This window comes from Diabrotica virgifera, chromosome 7 (genome assembly GCF_917563875.1).
Source record: "Diabrotica virgifera virgifera chromosome 7, PGI_DIABVI_V3a".
In the NCBI taxonomy this organism is placed as follows: domain Eukaryota; kingdom Metazoa; phylum Arthropoda; class Insecta; order Coleoptera; family Chrysomelidae; genus Diabrotica; species Diabrotica virgifera.
In genome coordinates, this window is record NC_065449.1 from 28,527,958 (window position 1) to 28,549,439 (window position 21,482).

Sequence of the window (21,482 nt, forward strand, 5' to 3'; positions counted from 1 at the left end):
AGAAAAACTAAAGTATTCTAGTCGCCACAGGCGAGAATGTCACTGCATCTCTAAAAATCATACGAACAAGCAAATTTTATTGAAAATGTCAATTTTGGGACCTCAAAAAGATACAAAAAAAGTTTGGCACACCTACCCCTGGGTTTCCACCTAAAAACCCCTCTCACACAGGGCCGAGCCGTCCACGTGTGCAATGTGTGCGGCGCACACAGGCGCCAGCAATTAAGGAGCGCCACTAGAGTTGTTACAAAAATTTTACGCCGATCAAAACAACACTTACCCATTTAGCGACCTTGCCACCCTATATAACCCAACTTCAAAGGTAAGCACATTACGTATTGATTTACTCAATCTGCATAAACAAAAAAATCATGTAGGTACAGACATGCAGCCATCAAGCCACCGGTCCAGCGGAATTTATGCTTTAAAGCCATTGTACAAAAATTTGGCAGAAATTTATGATGCTTTATGTGATATAACACATTCGGATAAATTTGATCTTGATTCAAAATATCAAGTCAGATGTTAAGAAGATAAAATGTCAACATTTACATTCATATGCTCAGTCCATATATATGGTATGAAGTTCTGATCAAAGTTAACTTCGTTACCAAAATTTTAAAAAGCAAAAACAATAAATATGCAGCTGGCCTTAAATGCTTTACAGGAGTTAAAACAATTCTTGCTCGGGTTTCGGACAGATAGCAAATTTAATGTTATTACCACAGCAAATGAAACTGTATAGAAACTGGAAATGGAGCTCAATTTTCAACCAGCCACAGCTACGGCATCGGAATAAAACCAGACAATTCGATTACGAACATAAAGACGAACTGATTTTGGATCCTAAAATTTCACACAAAGTTCATTTCTTTAATTGTGTTCTCGACCAAGCATTAATTTCACTAAATGAAATATTTTTCACATTGGAAAGTCATGTTGATTCTTTAAAATTGTTATATAATTTGAACAACATTTCAGAACACTCACAATAGGGCTTTTCACAACAGTCATTTGTTTCGAGCTTCTGTCATATATCGTATAATCCGTGTTATTATACCTACACATATTATACAACATAATATGGCAAAAGCTCGAAACAAATGACAATCTATGAAAAGCCCCATTAAAACTTTTTAGAAATTTGTAAAAAAAATGAGATTTAATGATCATCTAGATATAGTTGGAGACGATTTGTTTGAAGAAATTATACAACTTCGGGCTTTGTTACACGAATTAAATAATGATGTTCGTAAAATTTTAAAATTAATAGTTTTAAACGAATTTACTGCAGTTTGCCGAAATTTAACAATAGCTCTTCGCATTTTGCTCAATCTGCCCATATCTGATGCTACTGCTGAACGATATTTTTCTAAATTGAAACTTATAAAAAATTATTTAAGATCGACCATTAGCAAAAAGCGATTGTCAAATTTATCTATCATCTCTATAGAGTCAGTATTTAAATGAAAATTGATACCACCTATTCACCATGTTATAAAAAGATATTCCGAACTGAAGGCGCGAAAAGTTAATTTTTTATAAAATAGTTATTTCATGTTTATATAAATATTATATCTTTAGTTTTTTTATGTTGTTACTCCAAAGATTTATTTTTAATTATTTTATCATACTTTATTTTCCTGTTGAATGTGTGAGAATATCTAGTTATTTTTGTTTGGTTATAATCAGTAGAGCACCTAGTATTTTCTTCTGGGGGTGTTGGCTTGGGCACCGAAATTTTTTTGTTTTGTTTGTGAAAGACAAGTTACATTTTCCTACTATTATTTATATATTTTACATATGCCGTAGAGGGGGTTTAACCCCCAACAAAACCCCCTGGTGCGCCACTGGTTACAATAAATAATTAATAATTTTGGGCGCCATTAAATGTTTTGCACACAGGCGCTACCACGTGCTGGCGCGGCACTGCTCTCACCTCACAGGGGGGAAACGGATAACATAGATTTACCAAGAATCTGTACACCGTAGAAAAAAATGTTCCCAAAATTAAATGGCTGAGATAATTTTGAACAAAAGGAGAGGCATTGTAGTAAGAGCAGTAAGCGCTGTAAAATGAAGCGGCAGTAAGTGCTGAAGGCTATAATGCTACGGCTCCACGGGCTGGAAATTGACGCTAGCAGTAGCCGCAAAACGAACTTAAGGTTCCGCAGAACGGAATAGGAATAGCCGAACTGTACCGACTACAGGACTTGTGCGTAGTCGGTTCAGTTCGGCTATTCCTATTCCGTTCCGTGGAACCTTAAGTTCGTTTTGCGGCTACTGCTAGCGTCAATTTCCAGCCCGTGGAGCCGTAGCCTTTGGCTAAGGCTACGGCTCCACGGGCGAGAAATTGACGCTAGCAGTAGCAGTAAAATGAAATTAAGGTTCCGCGGAACGGAATGGGAATAGCCGAACTGTACCGACTACAGGACTTGTGCGTAGTCGGTTCAGTTCGGCTATTCCCATTCCGTTCCGTGGAACCTTAAGTTCGTTTTGCGGCTACTGCTAGCGTCAATTTCCAGCCCGTGGAGCCGTAGCCTTTGGCTAAGGCTACGGCTCCACGGGCGAGAAATTGACGCTAGCAGTAGCAGTAAAATGAAATTAAGGTTCCGCGGAACGGAATGGGAATAGCCGAACTGTACCGACTACAGGACTTGTGCGTAGTCGGTTCAGTTCGGCTATTCCCATTCCGTTCCGCGGAACCTTAAGTTCATTTTACTGCTACTGCTAGCGTCAATTTCTCGCCCGTGGAGCCGTAGCCTAAGGCCACACGGGCGATAATTTACGGCGCCGTAAGAGCAGTAAACATGACGAGGCATTGGTTGACTAACTCCTATTTCATCTACAATTGGTGGAGGAGTTAGTCAACCAATGAGTTTACTGCTCTTACGGCGCCGTAAATTATCGCCCGTTTGGCCTTTCCCTTAAGCCTAAGGCTAATTTTTTCCCTATTTCGCTTAGGCGGGGCTGCATTTTGTCCCCCCTGCTTTTTAACGTTTACTCCGGGGGATTTCTCAGAAATCACTTTCCCAAAAGCAATAACTACTGTTAACGAAATTTACCACACCTTTCAGTAATACATATTATAGAGATTTTTTAGACGGAATATAAAGTCATGTTTAAGACGCCGAAAAAATTTAAAGGAGAAACTCCATTTTTTGTACTTTTCCCCCATTTATTACTATTTAATAAACATTCAATTTTTTATTTCTACCTAGTCAAATCTTCTTCTTCCTCTTCCTTTTTTTTATGTAGGCTTTAAGGCCTGTTTCTTCTTCAATATTAGCCTCCTAAATTGTTTAAAAATTATCGCACCATCTTTTTCTTGGTCTGCCAATACTTCTTCGTCCATTTGGTGACTTATCTCGTGCTATTCGTACTATCCTATCCTCTGCCATTCTAATAATGTGTTCGTTCCACTCCTGTTTCCGTTTTGTCATCCATCCATTTATGTCTTTTAGATTGCATGATCTTCTTATGTTTTCGCTTCTCTCCATATTCAACAGACTTTTCCCTGATATTCGTCGAAGTATTTTCATCTCTGTTGTTTCTGTTTCTAGTAGTCGTCTCGTTTTAGATGTGTCAGGTCTTGTCTCCGCCGTGGTATGTCAATATCGGTCTAATCGCTGCTTTATAGATTCTTGCTTTTGTGTCTTGTCTTAGGTGTTTGTTCTTCCAGATTGTGTCATTAAAAGATCCCGCCGCTTTACTTGCTTTTAAGCTTTGCTGTCGTACTTCCTCTTCAACATCTCCGTAACTGGTTATATCTATTCCCAGATATAGTCCTGTCGCCGGGGGGGGGGGGGGGGGTACAACGGCCTCCTTTATTCAGATGGACTTACCTAAGTTTTTTTTATATATTTTGACTCGTAGAACACGAATTTTTTGGGTAACAGTTGATCCGGATGTCGATAAGATTGTTATAGACAAAGAACTTGAGGAATTACATAACAGCGATTTCTCGCAAAACAAAACATTTTTTTGTATTTTTTGGGTCATTCTAAGCAAAAAATGTTCCTACAAGTTTTTTCGTAGGATGCATAGTTTTCGAGATAACCGCTGTTGAAATTTTAAAAAATCGAAAAATTGCACTTTTTGAACCCGAATAACTTTTGATTTAAAAATAAAATAGCAATTCTGCTTATCGTATTTGAAAGTTTAAGTCAAATTATATCGGTTTTGATTGTTTGCATTGCTAAAAATTTATTTTTTTATTGTTAAACAAAGCTATAAACACATATTGTTTCCCGTGCCTAATACATACATGCGTTTTAATGCATGCTACGTAGATATTGCCTCGCTTGCACTTGTACCTACTCTACCTACTCGTTCGATTTTAAATGAGAAATCATTGAAAACATCACTCACGCACTAGATGTTTATAGTTTTGTTTAACAATAAAAAAATAAATTTTTAGCAATGCAGATAATCAAAACCGATATAATTTGACTTGAACTTTAAATCAAATGCGGTAAGCAGAATTGCCATTTTATTTTTTAATCAAAAGTTATTCGGGTTCAAAAATTGCAATTTTTCGATTTTTTGAAAGTTCAACCGCGTTTATCTCGAAAACTATGCATCCTACGAAAAAACTTGTAGAAACATTTTTGAAGTTATACTTCTTTACGGGCGTAATGACGGTGAAATTTTATATGGGAAAACCTAGCGACCGGGCGCATGCGCATTATAACTTTGTTCTGATTGGATGTTCAAATGACATGACAAAAATTATCCAATATGGCAGCTGTGGCACAGCTGTGGGACTGTGTTTGGTTATAATGTACGCTTGTTGCGTTTTAAAATTTGTAGGAAGAGAAACAACAAACAAAAAGTTAGTTAATGGTTATACTGCCTTTTTAAATAGTTTTCATATTATATTTTTGGACTTATTTACATAGAAGAGATGATTGTTGCATGCCAATGTGAAAGCTCATCAAACTGTGCCTAGTATGAGTGCCGCAGATCTCGCTTATTCAAAGCTAAAGAATCTTTCACTGGTAAGTGTTTTATAAATAGTTGATCAAATTTTGTTATGATATTTGAACATAGCCACTTTGCACGACGCAAGTGATTGCGAAATTTATTAGTCGTTATACGGGCTCCGATACCTACCTTGAACCTACCAAAATACATAAGTAGTATGTAATACTTTTTTTTACATAATTTGATTACCATCAAAATTTCTATCAATATTCACCTAATATATTGTCTTCTTACCCTATGTTTTGTTGTATTTTTTCAATTCTAAATCATTTCAATTCAAAATCAAAATAATTTGATTTACGTAAGTTAAAAATGTCAAAAGGTTAATCTGTTTAGTTAGACGATCTTCGCACATAATGACAAGCTGTCTCTGTGGTGCAGTTTTAATGCGGGTGAATCCCAATACAACGCAAATACCAGCCGCGTGGTAAGTTGGTTCGAATCCCAATAGAAACTTTTATTTTTTTATTTTTTTTATACATTTTATGATTGTAAGTATATTTATTATATAATTTTATTTTCAGAAAATACGTATTTAGTTAAAAAATTTTCCGACAATTAATGTTCAGAAATCATTTGTGGCATTTTTAATGTGTTTGTGTGTGTTTTATTTTTTTATTATTTTAATTTTTGGCACTGTTTTAATAAAAATGTTTGAGAAGTATTAAGTATAAATTAATTTAATATTTAAATAAAATATAAATAAAAAGTATATTAATTTCGTTTATAATCATATAATCATATAATCATATAATAGAAGTATAACTTCTTACGTGCGTACAAAGTACACACACATTCTTTTTTTGCTTAGAATCACCTAAAAAATACAAAAAAATGTTTTGTTTTGCGAGAAATCGCTGTTATGTAATTCCTCAAGTTCTTTGTCAACAATCTTATCGACATCCGGATCAACTGTTTCCCAAAAAATTCGTATTCTACGGGTCAAAATACATGAAAAAAACTTGGGTAAATACATCTGAATAAAGGAGGCCGTTGTACCCCCCCTGGCGACAGGACTAATATCTAAACCTTGCTTCTTGCTTTATTATTTTCCCATCAATTTCGATTTTACATCGTAGTGGGTGTTTAGATGTTGTCATACATTTGGTTTTTCCTGCTGATATTATCATATTGTATTTCTTAGCTGTTGTATTGAATATGTGTGTTAATCTTTGGAGATCGTCTTCTGTCTCGGCGATTAATGCGGCGTCGTCTGCATAACATAATATTTGGATTTTTTTGTTCCCCATTCTGTAACAATGCCCTTTACGTACTGCTTCTATTATTTCGTCCATTTATTAAAGACAAGTGGCCTTAACGAGTCACCTTGTCTGACTCCGCTTTGTACTGGTATAAACTGTGTTAGTTTTCCATTTATCTTTGCCTGTATTAGATTATGGAAATCGATGTTTTCGATGGTTTGTATAATTATATTATATTGTTATTGATTGGTATGTTTCTTCTATAGAGTAAAAGTGTAAGACGTCTTCGACTTGGATGCGATCGAAAGCTTTTGTCAGGTGTATAAAACGTAGATATGCTGGTTTATTGTACTCGATGGTCTTTTCTGTGATTTGTCTCAGTACAAATACGGCGTCTACGCAGGATCTTCCGGATCTGAATCCTTGTTGTTCATCTGATAAAGTTGTTAGTTTATTGATTTTGTTGGTTAGGACTTTTGTGGTTAGCTTAAGTGCGGTGTTTAGTAGATTTATACCTCTATAATTGTTGGGGTCTTCTTTGTCTCCTTTCTTGAACATTGGTATCATTAGGCTGTTTCTCCACGCGTCTGGTATCTTGCAGTGCAATATTAATTTTTGTATAAGTTTTGTCATCTCTAGGGTTATACTTTTTCCTCCATATTTTAGAAGCTCGTTGGTTATTCCGTCTGGTCCTGGTGACTTTCTATTTTTGAGTGAGTTTATGGCTATCTCTACTTCCTGAAAACTGATTTCTATTTCGTGTCTTAATTCAGGTACGTTATTGTGTTGATGATTATTTTCCTTTCCCTTAAACAGTTCCCTCAAGTATCTTTCCCATTCGTTTGTTGGTATGTTATTGTATTCCTTCAATTCTGCCATTTCTTTCCGTTGGCTTCTTATGAATCTCCATATTTGTTTTTGTGTACCGTAGAAGTCGCTTTCCATCCTTTTTGTAAACCGTTCCCAGCATTCTTCTGTGTCTCTGGATTCTGGAGTATTTGATGTTTTATACTTAATGTAGGCCTCTCGTTTCACTTTACATTTCTGTTTTATTTCTTTTCTGAACCATGGTGTATTGTTTTTGTTTCTTTTGTTCAGTATGACTGCGTTTTTCTAAAGGTTCTGTTGTTGCCTCTTCAATGTTGTTTTTAATTTTCTCCCATCTGGCGTTTATATTATCTTCGATGTCATCTATTTGTAGTCAAATATTATGTAAAATTGAAAAGCGAAACTTTTACCTTGTATAATTTTTTTTGTTGGAACAATATCTCTCAAGTTTTAGACGAAAATGTGGGAGCAAAAAGAAAATATTTTCGATTTTTTTCAGATTTTTTTAAATACAAAAGATTTTGTGCTTAATAAATTAAGCACAAGGTTTGCCACTGGCGCATATCTTGATGCACATCCTGAAGTTATTCCAGCAAAAAAATAGACTCAGAGAAAAAAATATGGTCTGCTTTTCGACAGATCCCGCCTGGACTATACGTGTTATATGACATTTTGTAAATACTAGATATTTTGAACTTTACCAACTATACAGAAAACCAAGACGTCACCTCGACGCCTACTCATATCAAGAAACAATTTGTCAGTGATAATGGTTTAAAGTCATTACAAGTAACGCAAACAGAAGCCAAAATACCATTAGCAAACAAAAACACATCTATCAACAACAACTAATGTCTGCATGGCATAGGAGTGACCATATTGCTTACAATTCTCCGAATATAAATTGAGATTAAGTGATTTGTCCAAATATATCGCTCGTGAGTGTCAAAAATGTCACTGATGGATGGATCGTTATAATTACATTCATCTTTGTTCTAAGAAATATTTACGTATGCAGATGCAGCTGTCCTATAAAAATATGTTAAATTACATATATTTTCCTGAAGTAATAAAAAATATATTTTCCTTAAGTAATAAAAAATTTAAAGGTTAAATAAGTTCAATAATGTGAAACGAAAAAACGACAGACTACCCCAGCTAATTGAAATAATATTCGAAAATATTACCTCAATTATCCAAGATAGCCATCGCTACACCCTTAGCTTAGCTCAGTCTCTCAGGTGTGTGTTCGTGTTGTCCTAATCTTAGAAATGAACTATGAAAATTAGGAATGAAGCAAACAAAACAATATTTTTAACTAATCATGTTTATTGTTCAATAAAGCAGATAATATAATAAAAATATGACATTAGTAAGTGCATTAACAAATACATAAATTCAAATTCTTGCCAATAACTAACAATTTCTGGATTATACTTATGGCTTTTGGTATCTGGTTCGATGGTAACTTCTTGATGTCAAATGGTACTGCTGTTGACTTCTTGTAGACCTGGGCAGATGTTCGGCCCTAGGCCCCTGCAGCTAGAGATGGTGGTCGTTGCAGTCAGGATGTCATCTTGTTATCTTCGCCTTATGTTCCATCACCGGTTTGGATGGCTTGAAGCTCCCGAAGGGAGAAAAGGTTTTATTCCCAAAAACTATAAGATAAAGACACATATCAATTATCAAGAAGAAAAACCAAAAACGAGCCTTTGCCAAATAATCGTAAAGAGTAGTCAATGGCAAAGGAACAAAATAGAATTAATAGTGACGGAATAGTTAAATAATTTGATTACTAAAAGCATATCAATAGATGAAATGAAATATTCAAAATTAAGATATCAAGACACGTGTAGAGTCGAGGTTAGGTATAGAAACAAATGATTAAGAAATTATTATAAAAACTGTATGAAAAACTCACCCCAAGAGAATAAGTGTTGATGGAAAATAAGTCTAATTTTCAAATTACATGCCTTTTTAAGGAATAATTCTTCCCTTCCATTCTCAGCAACGTGTCAGGGAGTAGGGATGAAGTGACACTGTCATTGAAAACGACATTTGAAATGACGACCAAGTACGTATGAAGTAGCAGGCATGTTCCGTATTGAAAGACAGTTACTTACAGAGTAAGAATATACGGGGTACGTTCAGTATGATGATTTAGATTTTAGATGAAAAGAGTATATTAAATAGAAGATAATAAAAGAGGATAATAAAAGAGGTAATAGAAGAGGGCGCCAACGAGTTTTTAACGAAGAAAACTGGTAAAACAAATAGAAGAAAATTATTGTTAATGAAATATTAAAGAAAATAAAGTAAAATAATTATTTAAAAATAAAATATCAAAGATGTGACGTTTGTAACGTTACAAATGTACGAACAAAAATTGGTTTTATAAGTCTTTAGCTTTCTAATCTTTAAATTAACAATAACAAATAATACATTAACAAATTTAAACAATAAAAATTATCAGAGATGTATAAAAAATATTAAATTAGATTTTAAAATTGAAGGAACAAGATTTATGTCAATTTAGTGTCAGAATATTTATTATTCTTCTATTTCTTTACAAATATCCTTTAGCCTTTTATATACCAGGTTTTCATTATTACATACATACTTTATATTATATTCAATTGAATTATTACGATTTATTCATTCTATGTATTACTCTCGAGTTATTTATAATTTTCAATGGTGTACCTAAAGTCACTTTGTTTTTATAAGGAGTGCCGCAAGGTAGTGCCATTCGTATTTCAATCCGAGTAATGACTTCTAATTTTAATTTACGTCTTGAAAAAGACAAAAGTAAATTACAGAACCGTAGATCTTATCCTTTAATGTCAATGAAAAAGCAACCAATATCCACTTTGTTTAGTTATGCAAGATGAAGATGGTTGTACGGATCTTCCTACTCACGACATATCTAGCATGCCTAGATAGCGTCCGCAAGGACATTTGATTTAACGCGCTTCTTCAGAGTTGGAGAAATATGCGATTTCAGATAGAATAGACACTTGAAATAAATATTTCAATACTTTATAAATATTGATAAAAGATGAAGAAAGTCCGATAGTACTTTTTTTTTCTTTTTCGAGATTTGCCTTTTACTGATAGACATATAAGATTATCAATACTTACAGTTAAGAGTATCAGAGTAATCAGAGTAACTTATTAAAATTAGATAGTTTACTAGTTTTCAGCTACAAAACCAGTTGCTTAAGAGGAAACAGTAGCGATCAACAGGTAGCGAAAACGCGTTCCAAGATTGCGGCTGTAATTTTGAATATTTTTTCGAGATATTTGGCACACTTATTCGTAATATAATAAAGAATGGCGGTACAGAGCCCAATTTGAAAAATATATTAATATGCGGAGATTACTCTGTAATTAAATACAATATTAAAAAAAAAACGAGCCTGTACCGCCATTAAGAACAAAAAAATACACTTTCTTCAAATAAACTTTTTTATCCGATGCCTAGATTTTGTGTCATTTTGGAAATACTAAATTTTTTTATTTCATTAGTAGTTCCAAAATGACAAAATCTAGGCATCGGGTAAAAAAGTTTATTTGAAGAAAGTGTATTTTTTTGTTCTTCTTAATGGCGGTACAGGCTCGTTTTTTAATATTGTATTTAATTACAGAGTAATTTTCACATATTAATATATTTTTCAAATTGGGCTCTGTACCGCCATTCTTTATTATATTACGAATACATGTGCCAATATCTCGAAAAAATATTCAAAATTACAGCCGCAATCTTGGAACGCGTTTTCGCTACCTGTTGATCGCTACTGTATCACCTTAAACGAAATTATTTTGGTACTGTGTATTATTGGAAATCAGTGAGAAACGGCTCCATATTCAGAAGAAAAACGTGTTTTTTCTGAGAGTACCTACACCTGCTCACAAGAGCGATATGACGATGACAAAAACTCATTAGTTGTTCTCTGAATTGCTTTTTTCTTTTTTTTCTTTAAGTGCCATCTCCCAAGCGGAGATTGGATATCATCATCAATATCTTTACTCTACAGTGGGTGATCATATTATTAGAGCCACCTAGTAAAATTCAATGTTTTAGAGGAAGGGTATATAATTGAGCTGTATCATATACTAATGTATTTTGTTTCCATTTGGCTGTCTTGTTACACTTTATGAAAGTGCAATAAATGGTCTGACAATAGTGGCAACACGCGTGTGTGTCAATGCGTGACTCAGATGCCATTGTTTGTCAGTGCTGCCCAGCCTAGCTTGCAACTCATGTGCCTATTATTTTGTATTCTTGGTGTTTAGAGTTATAATAAACTTTGTGAGTTTCCATTGCTCTCTAGTGATATTCTGACAGTCCTATACTATATTTTGCGAATTTAGTAAACTAGTGGTACCAGAACATCATGGGAAATCCAAAGACACCTCACCAAGGAAAATGGCAGAAATAAAAACTTTAATATTTAGTACTAATCACTCCAACAGAAACATAGCATCCATTTCTAAAGTTTCAAAGGCAACGTGGACCGTATAAAGAAAAAACTTACATACCATTATTAAACAAAAGTAAAATTTTCTGAGGTGGCTCTAATAATATGATCACCCACTGTATCTACGGCTGCTTCGAAGAGTTATATAGAACTGCATTTAAACCATTCCCTTAAATTCTTCAACCAGGACTCTCCTTCTTCCTATACTCCTTTTTCTCTTGTCTTTCTCTGCATCACTAATCTTAGCAGTCCCTATATCTATATCGCTGTCCCCTCATTACTTGTCCCAGATATTGCAACTTTCTTATTTTTATTGTTTATTATTTCGTATTCTTTGCCCATTTCTCGCAATACTTCCGTGTTAGTTTTCTTCTGTGTCCATGCTATTCTAAGCATCCTCCTGTAACACTACGTTTCAAAGGACTGTAGCTTATTTGTGTTATTGCTTCAATGTCCAGCTTCCAAGTCCATATTGCAGTATCAAAAACACGTAACATCTCAGAACTCTTACTCTCAGTTCTAATCTTAAGGTCATAATTGCAGAGAATTCTGTTCATTTTTTGTCTGAATGCCAGATATTTATCAATCTTTTCTATCGCTACATTGCCGAAATGTATGTTTTTCTATGGATGCTATACAATATGCAACTTCTCTCACTACTTACATCGTCACCTGAATGCAGAACTAGCTTAACTCACATTTAAGATATTTTACAGGAGAGCGATTTTAATGTTTCAATGTGTCATAATTTAAACAGTATTTGGTTAAATGGTGAAATTATCTCAGTATAGTATATTAGGAACCTTTTAAATGTGTTATTAGGAATGAGACGGATTAATGATAATTTTTTTATAAAAAGTGTGACTTAGGATACTACTGACTTATAAATTCTACTGCAGAACTATTGTAAGTGCGATGTTTGGTACATAAGCTACTTCTGCATTAATACATTTCAAGCTTAGAATAAATTTAAGATTAACATAGGATACAAATAAAAACAAAATCGGTAAAATTTAAAACTTTTTAATTTTTATTAAAGATTTACAACTCAAAATCAAAATACCAAAGAATACTATGAAATGGTCAAATTATTAAACTAACATATTAAATTAATCTTCGTCAGTTTCCTGTTCGGGAATGTTACTAGCTTGAAGATTAGTGAAAAAGTTATGGTATTCCGTAGGTATAACCTTGTTTTCACACAAAAATAATAAGTCTTTATATTTCGCGGCAGGAATTGGAACTGGTGAGCTTCTTAACATTCTAAGTTGATAGGTCTCTAATGAGTCTAACTTTTGGTGGCTCCTTTTCAATTCCAGAGTATTAATTTTTATAAAATCTTCTTCAAAACTATATTTAACGTTAAGTTGGTTTGGGCATTTTGGGTCAACCATAATAACTTTCAAATTATTAAATATGACTTTGCAACCAAGTTCAGTTTTATCCCAATTTTTTGTAGTTTTGGCTAACAGGTCCTTTAAATCGTAAAAGTCCGCCTGAGCCATTTCTTTAATTTTATAAGGTCGCACTTTACACGCAGTCCTTGCTAATGTGTACCACTGCTGTGGACTAAATATAGGGATTTTTTTTGCAGCTCTTTCGATAACCCCATGTACGGAGTCGCACTCATTTTGTGTATGTCCCTTTTCTAGAAAACTGTGAGTAATTTTAACACCATATTTGGCGGCACAATACATGTACAGACAATATATAAATCGATTGCGATTTTGTCCAGTGCAGTTGTCACTATAGAAACTGAATTCCTTAATTCCATTTCGTACCATTTCGTCAATGAAACTTAATATGCAACTACCGATTTCACAAGCACCCCTACATGCTAGCGATTCTGGCCACATGTAGCAGTATCCCTGTTTGTTAGCAGCATCGTACACAGTCAGATTGTAACATGCAAGCTTACGTCTATAGTAGAGGAGAGATACTTCAGCTTTAGGACATAACAATGTTTTTTGTAAGTCGTATATAGCCATGCAAAACGAATTATCAGTTTTAGCCCTCTCTTTATCTAGTTCTTTATTTGCTCTAGATAAGTCCTTGTTTTTAAGATGAGCTTCCATTGCAGAACGAAGTTCTTCCTTTTCTGACGGAGAAGAATTAGACAATTTGTTGCAAAAATCGCACTGGTCTTTTTTGGGAATGAAAAAACCCAAATTAAATTCATTGTTAAATACCTCTCTATATATAGCATAAGAAGCTATGGTATTTATATTGTTATCACTGCAATATGTTTTATATAAACGGTACATTTTGCTGATATTGAGGTCAGGTGGCAAATATTTTTTAGTGCTATTTTTTCTGCAATAATGGCTTTCAATCAAAGCAAATGACTTAATATGATGTCGTACTGAATCCTTAAAATGTTTTGGCAATCGAGAATTACATTGTACTTTACCTCGTAAATCTGCTTGTGGCGATATTGAATTTGAATGATGAGTTTTTTTAACTACTGTTTTGACGATTTGATGACTTATTCCCAGGGTATTTAAGAAAAATGTTTGACATACCTTGATTGTGTTGACTGGACAATTCTCTTGTGGAAAAGTATAAAAATACGACAGCTTTCTACGACTTTCACAAGTATCACCTTCTGGAAGCTCAACTGCATCCTTCTTTTTTCTGGGGTGTTTTGTAGGCTTCACAGTTAAGTTCCGCAAAACAAATTCTCTCTGATAATTAATATCTCCCAATTTCCAAAAATCTTGAAAAATCTGGACGCGATGTTTTTCCTGAAATTTCGTTTGACATTTAAGTCTGCATGTTGTGGGACATGGCGGTTTCATAATCCTTTCTGAAACCTGTTTAGACTTCCAATTTACATAGGCCTTGCCGGAGTTTCGTAATTTCTTTATTCTATTTCTCCTCCAATTATCTGGGTTTCTTTTTCGCTTACGAGACTTGGTGATATCTGGTATTTTTTCCTCAGACACTAGGGCATCCTGCTGGTCTAAATCAAAATCATTTGGATTAAAATCAACATCTGAGCTTCCATCTGTAGCATATGGGTCACTATTTTCATCAGTTTGATGTGAGATGGTCGGTAAAAGCTTACCGGTAGATGTGGATGGACGCGTAATATCATCTTGGTGCTGAAGGACCTGCTCTTGAAGGACACGTGTTGCAAAATTTACAACGCTAGGTGTAGGATTATGGGAATCTTTAGCTTCATCACGTTGCTGCAACCGTGGTTGTTCGATGGATGTTTGAAGATCTATGACGTTATCTAGAGGTGAACAATAACCCAAACAATTATTCGGAGATTGGCGATACTGCTCTGCTTCAGGTACTAGTAGGCTTATGGAGGTAGGTATTGGTAAGTCGTAATATTGATTATAATGTTGGGAAAACTGCTGTTCTATCGGTGTCTCGAGCTGGCAATACTGTTGTTCTTGGTGTACGGGAGAGTGTAGACATCTTAATTCACCTAGATCTCCGTAGTACTGCTGGTTAGTATACAATGTGGAAGGGCTTTCTACCGTAGCTATAGATATGGGACTACCTGCCGTATCATTACTTGATTCTCCAGAATTCTCATGTTGTGTTGGATTCATAGACATGGCCATTTTTACCATTAACGCACCTGCAACAAATTTACAATGAGCTTACAGTCAGCATAACAAGAACATATTAATTGCAGACATTTAAAATTAATTGATACAAATTAAAATACTCAGAAACCAGGACGTACGTTAAACCTTATTTCACTTGTTCAAATTTACAATTTTTGTCCCAATAATAATGTATCCCCAAACTGCCGTCTGTAGCAACGCATTGTTCAATATAAAGAATTATATATTATTTAATAACGAAATATGTATGTGTGGTTAGTAATTCTGCGATATTTTCTCAAATATATCATAAAATATTGTGAAATTCAACACGTGCCTAATAGTTATATACAATTTATAGCACGTGGCAGAATAAAAACACAGCCCTTTAATGCGTACCTACTTTCTACCAAAAGCATCTTAAAAACAAGATTCACAGTTTTATTAATTCACTTATTAGATAAAAATTAGATTCACTTAATAGATAAAAAACTACTAATAAAGCATATTTATTATTAAAACTTACCTCGTTTCATTATTGTTGTTAAAATTCACACTCACTGCAACTCTATTTGGCAAAAGAACAAACGTGAATATCCAACAAGACGATGGAAATGACTAACCGATAGCCGTTGAATTATCCTATGTAAATAGAAGATAACAAAAATAATGTTGGCGCGCATTGTTATTGAAAATGCAGAACAATCCTAACTGTATTTGTATTTACTTAGGATTATTCTGCATTGATAAAATAATGATTTGCTAGTTAGGATTATGATGTTCTATATAGAATTTCTATTAGTAAATTTAAAGTTATGAACTTAAGATTGTTCTGCATGAAAATATACGATATGTATTACCTTTATAAGGAATAAACGAAAAAAAAATTTTTTTTGAGTTAGGATAGTTCTGCATTCAAGTGACGACATACATTCAAAACGAAAAATTCCTCACTCAGTGAGAAAAGTCGGCCATTGCAGTGAGAAATATTTTTTCTCACGGGTTCTCCTACGTTAGGTAAATTATTCTGATTCGATTTTTTGCACAAACTTACTCAAAGAAATACATCCGTATAACAATCCTTATAACAAATACACAGGGTGTCACGCGGTACCGCGGTCGAAAAATTGTTTAATCAATTTCCAGTAAAGTCAGTCAGTAAAGTGACTCTTTATCGAACGAGTCTGATATTACGAGCACAGGAACAGACGCGTTCGATAGAGATGACAGATGACTTTTTGCATGATGGCCGGTTTTGATGTTTAATCGATAGTTATTAATATTGTATACCTACCTAATTACTAAATCTGTAAAGTTTTGATTTATTTTGTATGAATATAATTGCGAAACACTACAGAATTTTACTTTTTGACATAAATTTTATTAATAATAAGATAAATTTTGTACAATATTTTTAATAATTAAAGTAAATAAATTTTCATTTCACTCAAATAAATAATCGATTGCTGCCATTGACCACTTACATTCAATCTCGGTTAATTTGATTAATTATCGCGGCAGATAAAGTAACATTCTTCTTTCAATACAACAAAGTGTTACTTTACTGCCGAAAATGAGGGCAAATGAGTACAATAATGAATGATTTTAGTGAAGTTTGGTGATAAACAATGATTTTAAACAAATTCGCAAAAATACATAGTTTTTTCACTTCGTACAAATATTTATTAGATCCGTTGGGCCTTTTTTTCTCTAAAATTGACTGTTGTCGAGTTATTAGCGACTTAAAGTTTGAAAAACGCCAAAATAACCATTTTCAAGGTTTAATAACTCGGTTAAAGATAATTATTGTGAAAGTCGAGCGAGCGGCCGTGGAGTAACGGCATAATCGCTAGCCTCATACGCCAGTGCACGTGGGTTCGAGCCCTGCTAAAGACAAATCATTTTCATTTTCAATAATGACACGAGCCGTCTCACCGTGCCTCGGAGAGCACGTTAAGCAGTCGGCCCCCTGGGCTAGGGTACATCGACACTAGTTACTTGAAACAGGGTTAAATATGTAATTGGCGCCGGAACTGCCCGAAAGGCAAAAATGCCATACGATATTATATATTATGAAAGTCAGAAACTAAAAAAAATCAAAGATTAAAGCTACCTCTATAAGATCCTGAAGAAATTTTTGTCATTATTTCATTAATAAGATATTATTTTTAATTATCAACAATGAGCGCTAACCGTGTATTGAGGCAGCCGTCAATGTGAGTGCGAGTGAGATTCACCATTGGATGGCTGGAATGGTGCATCTCTTTAGCACTCACCATTGACGGCCGCCTAATACGCACTTAGCGCTCATTGTTAATAATTAAAGATAAAGCTTAGTAATAAAATAGTGACAAAAATTTCTGCTGGATCTTGTAGAGGGGGCTATAAACTTTGATTTGGTAACTTTCTGACTTTCATAATAATGGATTTTAAACGAGTTATTAAGACTTGAAAATTGCTATTTTCGCATTTTTCAAATTTTAAATCGCGTTAACTCGACAACAATCAATTTTAGAGAAAAATCACAAAATACCTTTTTTTGCTCAGAATAACCCAAATGATCTAAAAAAAAATTGTTCAAAAACAATTTATCGATCAAGGTACTGCCTGGCACCCAGTAGATTTGTTATAAGGACCTCTTTTTGAGTAAGTTTGTGCAAAAAATTCGAATCGGAGTAATTTACCTAACGGGAGCGACGATAAAGCCTAGACTAATTTGAACATATTCAGTAACATTTAATTTCTAGAATCGGCTGTTTGTGTGAATCAGAATCAACTTTTACTAAATGGCATTGGGAAGAGTATACTTTTCCTAGTTGGAGTCTACTTTTACTAGTAAATGTTGAATATAAATCTTCATTTTATATTTATAATCAACTGTTACTGAAACCAGCCGTTAGAGTTAAGTCCAACTAGTTGGAGTCAACTCCAACTGGATAATCAACTTGAACTGTAACACATATAATATACCTAAAAGCACCTAAATTATTTATTTTGAAGTTTGAACTCTTGACAAAAGCGCATCCATAGAAAAAGTACAGTGTACAACACATGAGAAAATGACATATTTCTCCCTCGCTTGATTTGCGGCCCTCGCCTTGTGCCTCGGCTCGTGCCAACAAACTTCTGGGCTCGTGAGAAATATGTCTTTTTTTTCTCACTTCTACAATATACTATTGTTTGTATATTTGGTTTCTTTGTTATTTTCATGTTTGTTTTTTTAGATTCATTTTTAGTACATATTTTTCACAGAAACTGTTTGTTTTGTTTAGCAGTAATTGGAGTTGTTCAGCAGAGCTTGCCATAATTACGGTGTCAACTGCCTTCTCATCCGGCTTAGGGGCCGTCCATTAATCACGTGATGTTTTTTTTTGGCATTTTTTAACCCCCCCTCCCCATTGGTGATACATGGTGAGGTTTAAGACTTACCCCCCCCTACCCCCTATATCACGTGTATTTTTTAGGATCTACAAAAAATCTATTTTTTTAATATCTATAAAATACACGTATAGTAGGTAGATAAGTATCATCAAATTTTTTTATAAAAAATTAAAGACTACAATAATAACGTTTAAAGGTAGACAGAAAGGTTGCAGGTTGTTTTTGACTGACAAACATAATGAAAAAAATGCGAAAAACATTTTTGTACTAAATTAGTATTAAATACTAAATGTATTATACATAAACATTATTTAATGTACGGTATCCTCGGATCACTAATGAGTAAGACTTTCTTCAACACCGATAACTGAACTGGATAAGCATCTAGCAAGTCAGTTGTTGGCACAGTGCTTTGTTGAAGATCAACATCAGTTTCATCAAGCCATTCGGCGTCATTATTTTTGCGCACTACGCAGATAATTTCTCTTGATCTACTGTTCGGTCGTCGCGTGAGGATTCAGGAGGGACGAACATTGTGTATCTCTAGAGTGTTATTGCTCAGATTCAGTTGCTTGTGACAAGTATTCACATGCGCTTTAGCTTTTTTCTTTGTACACAAGTCCATGGCACACCGCTGACATGTCCTTTCAAAAGTATCTGATGATCCTTCTGCAGGCTAGGGCAATAAAGGTCATAAATCAATTTGCCGAAGCCTTCATACGTTGGAGTAATTTCGAGAGAACGTCGCAGAAGAAATGAAGCATGATGGATCTTGTCATCATGCTCTTGAGGCTCTGGAATATATAGGCAATCGAACGAGTGCAAAATCGGGTAAGGAGGTATAACGAATCGTTCCGAAAGAATGAATCGTATAGAACTCCGCATATTATATACCTAAAGCAAATATTGACTTTCTCACACATGCTCGCTATACCACTGCTGGGAAGACAGATCTGGAATAAAACTTTCAACAATGTTATCTGGCTTGACATGCTCTGCTACGACGCCATGGCCGTCAATAACCATATTACTCCATACTTCTGAGAGAACTTCACCAGCCTTCTGAAAGTTCTGTATTCAAGGTCATGATCTTTTGTTCTCCCTTGTTCATCAAATGGGTTCCATAAGAATCATGTGGAAGTGTAAGTCCAGATAATCCCAGGCTGAAAGGCGCCATTCTTCTCTCAACGCGATTGAACACGCTTATACCAAGTGCATTTTTAAAGATAAATATTGCTCTAGATTGTCTAGATCATGCTTGACAAAGTTGTGTAGGGCATGGGCAATACCTTTGAAGTATTGATACATGAGCTAAAATATTGAGTTTGTCAATAGAATAGTATAATATTTTGATCACCCTGTACAAAATTGTGTAACAATAAACATATTACATATGTTTGAATATGTCAAATACTCTATTGTTAAGATCCAAGAAGAAATGTGCCTCCGATTCTTACATAGATTCGTAGATATTCAGTGCCAAAGCAACAGAATAACTCCCACCATTTTACCAATTTATGCGATAGTAGGTATAAGGCACTTACAATAATTACCCATGTAAAGTATACCGTGTCGATGCAGAAATTTGGGTGGAACCAAAGAAAGTTAATGTGTTGTTGGTTTATATAATATTAGAATGAGAAATTTTTTTTTTAACAGTCACACCAATGCCACTTTCGATTTTTGTGTGCATTTGACGAAAAAATAAATACATGTAACGCCACTTTTCAGTTGAGTTTCGGGCATTTTCCTTAAAAAATAAATACACGTGATATTATTACTAGACCCCCTCCCCCCTTGTGATGTTTCGTGATTTTTTATGGAACCCTCCCCCCCCTCTTTCGAGCCTCACGTGATTAATGGACAGCCCCTTATTCTCCTGATTTGGCCCCCTTCGATTATTATGCCTTCTCAAATCTAAAGAGATGGCTCGTAAATAAAAAATTCAACTCAAACGAAGAGATAATTGAAAAAACAAACAACTATTTTGCAAAACTTCCAGAATCACATTATGAGTCGACATAAAGCAGTATTGCCAAATACACCAGCGCATGTACTTACTTAAACGTTAAAACAAGATTTTTTTTTAAATTCTCAACCATTTTAAAGATTTCTATAATATAGTAGCCTTTTTTTTCTGACGTTGAATTTATTCCTTGGAGATTCTCGATCATATAATCTTGGGATTCTTACTCGATATTCTCAATCAACATGACAATTTTAACTTTAGACACTGCCTCGTTAAACACATTAAAACACTTTACTTATATTTATTTTTTTATTGTTTCAGACTGCAGATGAAAAATCCTTCGGCGAATGGGTGAAAACAATCGCAATCGAACTCATCCGCCAAACACCTCTGGATGCCATAAAGTACCTAGACATCCTCACAATAGCCGATTGCTGGAACAGGAGAGAGCCCACCTACGAAAAAGACTGGAACTTCAACTACACCCCCCAAAAGAGCCAACAACCACCTCCCGAAACGACGTGTAAAAGTTGCGAACAAAACCAAAAATCCCCACCCCCAACCCCCCCGAAATCCGTCTCTTCAGAAGTCGAAGAGAAGTACGTGGAAGACCTCCTCAAGAAATGTCAAGACACTCAGAGCTACGTACCCGTCAAAGAAAAACTGTTTTTGTTTGAATCTCTGTGTAAATTACGACGAAAAGTCCGTAGCACTGAAGATGTTTCTCTAAAGCCCGAAACTAGTACGAAACGAGCGAGGTCCTTACACGATTTGAGTAATATTAGCTCCCACAATGCCGTAAGGGAGATTTGTAAGTATTTCGAAAATAAGACCAACGATAATCCTCCAGTGTACGTAAATACTGGACGATTGGTCAATTCAGATTCTTATTTGAACGATTTGTATAAAGTACGTAAAGTGTACACCACATAAATGTTAATTTTTCGATATTATTGACACTCTGTATTAATTAAAACTATTATATGTTTTAAAGTGTTTATTTATTGATGTATATAAAATAAATTTTTAACTAAATGTTACAGAATTTTAATAAATTGATATTTTTATCTGA

At 34.4% G+C, this 21,482-nt stretch overlaps 2 protein-coding genes across 2 annotated transcripts in view; one reads left to right on the plus strand and one right to left on the minus strand.

Moving 5' to 3' along the window:
• LOC114330606 (uncharacterized) overlaps positions 1-21,482 on the plus strand; it is a 311,012-nt gene extending 289,530 nt beyond the window's left edge. Inside the window, exon 3 of the mRNA XM_028280011.2 lies at positions 20,732-21,482. Within this exon, the coding sequence (XP_028135812.1) occupies positions 20,732-21,343 (612 nt within the window). The 3' untranslated portion in view covers positions 21,344-21,482. The remainder of the gene's footprint in view (positions 1-20,731) is intronic.
• Positions 12,505-15,901, minus strand: LOC126888227 (uncharacterized). The gene is made up of 2 exons (XM_050656290.1): positions 15,587-15,901; positions 12,505-15,092 (listed from the first exon to the last, which is right to left on the minus strand). The coding sequence occupies exons 1-2, from the start codon at positions 15,594-15,596 to the stop codon at positions 12,607-12,609; spliced, it is 2,496 nt and encodes an 831-aa protein (XP_050512247.1). The 5' UTR covers positions 15,597-15,901; the 3' UTR covers positions 12,505-12,606.